General features: G+C 43.8%; 1 protein-coding gene across 1 annotated transcript in view; it reads left to right on the top strand.

Annotated features, from left to right (window-relative positions):
- Positions 1 to 7,500, top strand: part of myo3b (myosin IIIB) — a 153,907-nt gene that overhangs the window by 129,595 nt on the left and 16,812 nt on the right. Inside the window, 1 exon segment of the mRNA XM_042067829.1 lies at positions 7,103 to 7,203. Coding sequence (XP_041923763.1) covers positions 7,103 to 7,203 — 101 coding nt within the window.

Genomic DNA, 7,500 nt, shown 5'->3' with positions numbered 1-7,500 from the left:
GACAAGGGAGGAAGAGGAGAGGAGGACAGAGGAGTCAGGAGAGGGCAGGACAAGAGGACAGAGGAGTCAGGAGAGGGCAGGACAAGAGGACAGAGGAATCAGGAGAGGGCAGGACAAGAGGACAGAGGAATCAGGAGAGGGCAGGACAAGAGGACAAGAAACAGATCAAAACTGGAATATCAAGAGGATGGACAGAGGAGGAAGGAGGAGAAGACAGCAGGGAAGATGGAGGGAGGGAGGAACAGGATTGAAAGGAAGAGGAGAGGAGGATAGGGCAGTGGTGGAGGAGAGGAGGATAGGAGAGGGGTGGAGTAGAAGAGAGGAGTATGCTATGTTCAGTTCTGCCTACATTCCTTCACATCATTTGGTAGCCAAGCTTCTGCTCTGTGCTGTCTTCTCTCCTCTGCTCTCCTCTCTTCTCTTCTCTTCTCCTCTCCTCTGCTCTGCTCTCCTCTCTTCTCCTCTCCTCTGCTCTCCTCTCTTCTCTTCTCTTCTCCTCTCCTCTGCTCTCCTCTCCTCTCTTCTCTTCTCATTTTCTTCCATATCCTCTCCTCTCTGCTACACTCCTTTCCTCTCTTCATTTTCTCCTCTTCTCCCCTCTCCTTTCATCTCATTTTCTCCCATATCCTCTCTGGCGTTATGAATGAACTCTCCTCTCCTGGGAAAGCCCATTACAGAGCCAGTCTAGACAGTAAAATCATGGCTATCAATAAGTGCGAGAAGTTTGATTTATTAACGGACTGTCCAACCCAGTGAAGGCTTCCAAGGACAAGAGCCATTCCTGTGTAAAAAAGTCAGGTAACTTAGGCATAGAATCATTATTGTTGTGAAGAAATCTGATGAAGAACTACCAATGTATTATTTCAAACAGGCCCAAGGCAATATGTAACCATGTTTTATTGGAGTTTTGGTGGAGCTTGACTCTCCCTGGCAATGGAAATCAGGAGCAGGTACAACATTGTCAGCTTTTCAAAAGAAGCAGTTGACTTCATTTCTGCTTTTTCAGCAGAACATACAGAATGTTCTTTTAAAAATGAGGGGATAATACCACATACTCTAAGTCTGATGCTGCGCAGAACCCCAAGTAGTTTTGTGTGGTGGTTTTAGGTTGCGGTGGTTTTGTTTGAAGATTGAGATATTTTCAAAAGATTCTTGGTAGAATTTATAAGGAAAAACCAAGGATTTTTTTCTTTGAGCATGCTGAAGTGTGTATGTTTAGGATTACAGAGTTAATGCATAGTAATCTGGAATTGGTGTGTTTGTACCTGCATGTGTGTGTGTGTGTGTGTGTGTGTGTGTGTGTGTGTGTGTGCGTGTGTGTGTGTGTGTGTGTTTACGCCTGTGTGTGCGTGCATGCATTTGTGTGTGTACTGTAATCTCTTCCTCATGATGGATAAACACAGAGCAAGAAAGTGGCATGTTATTGCTGTCCACAGACACACACACACACACACACACACACACACACACACTTCACATCCTTACTGTTAACCAGGCCTGATGTAGCTCTCTGATTTCATGTCAGAAGAATTTGCTTATCATATTCTGTTCAGATAGCAATTGCGCAAAGGTCCATCTGGTCTTGCATGCTGATTATTTTGGTGTGCTTTCAAAAGTGCCAAAAGAAGTCATGTCAATGGATGAAGCACTCCTATCAAAAATGGGATCTCTAAACCATGATCAAAGATCATCTCGTTTTTGATGGAGTCAGTGAAGGGAGAACGGAGATCTGACTTTTGATTTAAGGACAGGTGGCGCAAAACTACGATGCAACTAAGATGCAGCTAAACTAAGATGCAACTAAGACATCGTACTATTACTCGCAACATTACACTATACATTTATTTATGTTATTCCATACTATGCCATGATACTATGGATTTATATGATGTTGTTACTATTGGGAAAGTAATAAAACATAGTGTGGATCCCATAGTCTCAGATATACTCTATCTATATTTGGCTCGATGTTGTTTTAAGCCCCCATCGTCGACTTCAAGGCAGCGCTGCGACCATTGACTTCAAGGCACCTAACCCTAACCCTTGCCTAACCTAAGTGCTTTCCATGCAGCGCTGCCTGGAAGACGACGTTGGTTGCTTAAAACACCATTGTGCGTATATTTGTGGTGTGGTGTGGATCCCATAGTCCCAGATATACTGTATATTTGTGGTGTGGATCATATAGTCCTAGATATTCTGTATATTTGTGGTGTGGATCACATAGTCCCAGATATACTTTATGTATATTTGTGGTGTGGATCACATAGTCCCAGATATACTGTATGTATATTTGTGGTGTGGATCCCATAGTCCCAGATATACTGTATGTATATTTGTATTGGTGTGGATCCCATAGTCCCAGATATACTGTATGTATATTTGTATTGGTGTGGATCCCATAGTCCCAGATATACTGTATGTATATGTGTATATGAGCGTATATTTATCTCCACGCTGATTGATCTCCCTGAGCTCTCCCAGCATGCTGGCCCCTGTTCAGGCTCTCAGTTCAGAGGCTGCTGGGTGTGTTTAGGGCGCTCCCCAGTTCAAAACAGCTCCTCAAAAACATCAACTCCCCCTGCTGAGATGTGCACACACACACACACACACACAGATAAACACAGACAAGCACACATACACTGAGGTAGATGCAAAGATAAACAGACTCTCTCTCTCTCACACACACACACACACACACACACACACACACACACACACACACAAACACATTTCTCCATTGGCATCCTACGAGTGTGTTTATGTCTAGAGGGCAGAGTCTTGGTGTGAAGTGTGTTTTCTTGGCCAAATCTGAATTTCCATGTCTGAGCATAAACATGTGTGTGTGTGTGTGTGTGTGTGTGGGTTCTTATTTACGCTCAACAGCCAATCAAATGACACACGTCCCTTCCATGCTCCTGCACGCATGTTGATTGGCTGGGATTGTTTACGGCTCACCCTGAGCCACTATGATTGTTTACCATTTACAGCGTCAGGACTGTTTATGAAGACCTAAGGGTTTTTTTATTTTTTTTTTCAAACACTGTACGGACAACTCGAAGAGTGTGTGAGAGTCAATGTGGGTTCAGAATGGACTGAGAGTGTTTGGGATTAGAATTACAGAGTGTACCTTTAAATTCAGAGTGGACTGAGAGTGTTTGGGATTAGAATTACAGAGTGTATGTGTAAGTTCAGAGGACTTCAGTCAGAAGAATGAACTATTGATGTGGACTTCTTGTGTAAGCAAGAATCAGTAAGAGTATCAAAGAGGACTACTTACACTTACATTTTTATTTTGCACATTTGCAATAAAATGTCTGTAACACTCTCTCTCTCACACACACACACACACACACACACACACACACACACACAAATACGCACAATGAAATGAGAGAATGAAATGAGTAAATCCGAATTGGCTAAATCTACACGGGTTAAAATGTTTTGAGGACAGCAGGGGAAGTTGAGAGGTTGAGAGAAAAGAAAAGAAAAAGAAGTGTGGTAAAGTGGAGAGAGAGAGAGAGGGAGAGAGAGAGAAGGAGATAGAGAGAGGGAGAGAGAGAAGGAGGGCAAAACTGCTTTGATGTGCCTGGATAGAGATGTGATGAAGTCTGTTGCAAGTGAGTACAAAGTAGTGCTAAGCTGCAGGAAAGTGAGCGCAGTGTTAGTCAGGCTTGGGATGCTCACAGAGAGAGAAAGAGAGAAAGAACGAGAGAGAGAGAGAGAGATGTGGAATGGAATGTCCTGTCTCTTCGGAAAAATGAAGGGAACAAGATGAAAAAGGATCCGGTATTAAATATGGATGCTAGCCTTGTAAAGGTGTCTCGCGCGTCTTCTTTTCCAGTGCTTTCATATATTTCTTTTATATGTCTTGCATTTTGGTACTGTCATAAATCTGGAAGCTTCACATTGATGTGTGTGTGTGTGTGTGTGTGAGAGAGATGGGATATAGGCAGGATGTACTTCACCTTAAGTGACAGAATGTGTTATCTAATAGCTCCTAATAATTGGAGATGAAACAAGCAGAGAGACAGCACAGCAATGCAAACTCCTCCGTCGAACAGCAGTGTGGCAGTGTGCCTTGGATTTCTCTCTCTCTCTCTCTCTCTCTCACACACACACACACACACACAAGCACACACACACATACATACTGTACACATACACACAAATACACACTGTCACATATACACACACAGTAATCCAAACAAACCCAAGCATACACTCACTCTCTCAGGCACACACACACACACACACACACAGTAACCAAAAACAAACCCAAGCATACACTCACTCTCTCAGACACACACACACACACACACACACACACACACACACACACACACACACACTTGGCCAGACCATTCTTCAACCATCAGAGAGATTCAGTTGCTCTGAGTGTGTTATGTGAGTGATTACATATGTGTGTGTGTGTGTGTGTGCGTGTGGGTGTTTGTGCGTGCGTGTGTGTGTGTGTGTGTGTGTGCGTGTGTGTGTGTGTGTGTGCATGTGCGTGTTTGTGTGTGTGTGTGTGTATGTGCGTGTTTGTGTGTGTGTGTGTGTGTGTGTGTGTGCGTTCGTGTTTGTGTGTGTGTATGTGCGTGTTTGTGTGTGTGTATGTGTATGTGCGTGTGTGTGTGTTTGTGTATGTGCGTGTGTGTATGCGTATGTGCATGTGCGTGTTTGTGTGTGTGTGTGTTTGTGCGTGTGTGTATGTGCATGTGCATGTGCGTGTTTGTGTGTGTGTATGTGCATGTGCGTGTTTGTGTGTGTGTGTATGTGCATGTGTGTGTTTGTGCGTGTGTGTATGTGCATGTGCGTGTTTGTGCGTGTGTGTATGTGCTTCTGCGTGTGTGTATGTGCATGTGCGTGTTTGTGTGTGTGTGTATGTGCGTGTTTGTGTGTGTGTGTATGTGCATGTGCGTGTTTGTGCGTGTGTGTATGTGCATGTGTGTGTTTGTGTGTGTGTATATGTGCATGTGCGTGTTTGTGTGTGTGTATGTGTGTATCATTGTATGGACACAGACAGGCCTGGGCCACTACTGAGCTGCTGGTTCACTGTGCCCTGGGCATTTCCCTGTCCTCTGGTCTATAAATGGTCATAAGATGTTGTGATGTTGCTTTCTGAAGAGCGTGGGTGGTGACTTCACTAGAATGATTTATGCATATAGTACATTCATAACACAACATAATGCCATCATATTGGCATTTGTACACTTTACTTAAAGCAAGCAAAGACATGCTATGACACATTTTAAATTAGTTTAAGGTATTCCATATTGCAAAATTAGTAAGCTTAAGTTATTCAAATGCATTAGCACAGTGACCAGGGGGTATAATTAGGAAAAGGCAGGTTTGGTGATATAATACATTATGCAAAATGACCTGAGATTTTTTTGGGCTAATAATGACATAATCTGGCATAAGCATTACTTATAATACATTAAAGCAACAGGTCATAATGCATTATGAACGTTGCTAAATAGTCTCATACTAGTTTGGAATTCATTATAATAATTATTATAATGACTAAGGATCACAATCCGTGTATGGTTTGTTCATTCATTATTTGGTTTTTAAACCAAAACAGAAAAACAAAAAAATGGTGTTTTTCAATAATCACATTATGTTGTTATGAATGTCGTGTTTTGACTGGACCCTAGCGATGACCTTCACAGAAAGTATTACCATACAGGCCTCCAGTGGAGCTTGAGGAAAGAGACTGAGGGTGTGTGTGTGTGTGTGTGTGTGTGTGTGTGTGTGTGTGTGTGTGTGTGTGTGTGTGTGTGTGTGTGTGTGTGTGTGTGTCAGTAGAGGGTTTCAGTGTGTGTGTGTGTGTCAGTAGAGGGTTTCAGTGTGTGTGTGTGTGTCAGTAGAGGGTTTCAGTGTGTGTGTGTGTGTCAGTAGAGGGTTTCAGTGTGTGTGTCAGTGTGTGTGTGTGTGTGTGTGTGTGTGTGTGTGTGTGTCAGTAGAGGGTTTCAGTGTGTGTGTGTGTGTCAGTAGAGGGTTTCAGTGTGTGTGTGTGTGTCAGTAGAGGGTTTCAGTGTGTGTGTCAGTGTGTGTGTGTGTGTGTGTGTGTGTGTGTGTGTGTGTGTGTGTCAGTAGAGGGTTTCAGTGTGTGTGTCAGTGTGTGTGTGTGTGTGTGTGTGTGTGTGTGTGTGTCAGTAGAGGGTTTCAGTGTGTGTGTCAGTGTGTGTGTGTGTGTGTGTGTGTGTGTGTGTGTGTCAGTAGAGGGTTTCAGTGTGTGTGTGTGTGTGTGTGTGTGTGTGTGTGTGTCAGTAGAGGGTTTCAGTGTGTGTGTCAGTGTGTGTGTGTGTGTGTGTGTGTGTGTGTGTGTGTGTGTCAGTAGAGGGTTTCAGTGTGTGTGTGTGTGTGTGTGTGTGTGTGTGTGTGTGTGTGTCAGTAGAGGGTTTCAGTGTGTGTGTCAGTGTGTGTGTGTGTGTGTGTGTGTGTGTGTGTGTGTCAGTAGAGGGTTTCAGTGTGTGTGTCAGTGTGTGTGTGTGTGTGTGTGTGTGTGTGTGTGTGTGTCAGTAGAGGGTTTCAGTGTGTGTGTGTGTGTGTGTGTGTGTGTGTGTGTGTGTGTGTGTGTGTGTGTGTGTGTGTGTGTCAGTAGAGGGTTTCAGTGTGTGTGTCAGTGTGTGTGTGTGTGTGTGTGTGTGTGTGTGTGTGTCAGTAGAGGGTTTCAGTGTGTGTGTGTGTGTGTGTGTGTGTGTGTGTGTGTCAGTAGAGGGTTTCAGTGTGTGTGTGTGTGTGTGTGTGTGTGTGTGTGTGTCAGTAGAGGGTTTCAGGCTCCGAGTGTGGCTCCGTTAGTTGATGTGTTTTTCTGCCCTCTTTTTTGTGTGTGGGGGGAGGGGGTCAGGTGGGGGGGGGGGGGGGGGGGGGTTGTTGTGTGTGTGTGTGGTGGTGGTGGGGGGGAGGTCAGGTGCTTTTTAATATATGATGTATAAGGAGTTTTATGTATGAATGTATTTATGTATGTTTGTATGGTGTTGGCTTTGAATGATCCAATAAATGGTATTGAACTTCTCTCTCTCTCTCTCTCTCTCTCACTCCCTCCCTCTCTCTATCTCTCTCGCTCTCCCTCTCTCTCTCTCTATCTCAGGTCCCCTGCTGAAGCTTCACCAGCGAACTCCTCGCAGACGAGGACAGCAGCCCAAATTACTCAACAGCCCTGAAGACAGCCTGTACTACAACCAGCTCAATGTAAGAGTACACACAGACAGACACACACACACACACCCACAGAAACACACACCCGCAGAAACACAGACACACACACACACACACACACACACACACATAAACACATCTTTGAAAGTTGACAGAATGCATTTTTTGGAAGTTGGAAGACTGCTTTTAAACAAGTTTAATAGAATGATTAGGTACACATTTTTCAACCATTTGTTCACTTTAATCTGCTATTTCTTGGTTTAAATTAGTATTTTAGCCTGACTTTTGCTACTAATTTCAAATTATAACACCTATATAACTTTTTGACTT

The sequence above is a fragment of the Alosa sapidissima genome, chromosome 2 (genome assembly GCF_018492685.1).
Source record: "Alosa sapidissima isolate fAloSap1 chromosome 2, fAloSap1.pri, whole genome shotgun sequence".
Classification (NCBI taxonomy): Eukaryota; Metazoa; Chordata; class Actinopteri; order Clupeiformes; family Clupeidae; genus Alosa; species Alosa sapidissima.
Note: the sequence above shows the minus strand (reverse complement) of the source record. Positions and strands in the feature narration are given on the sequence as shown.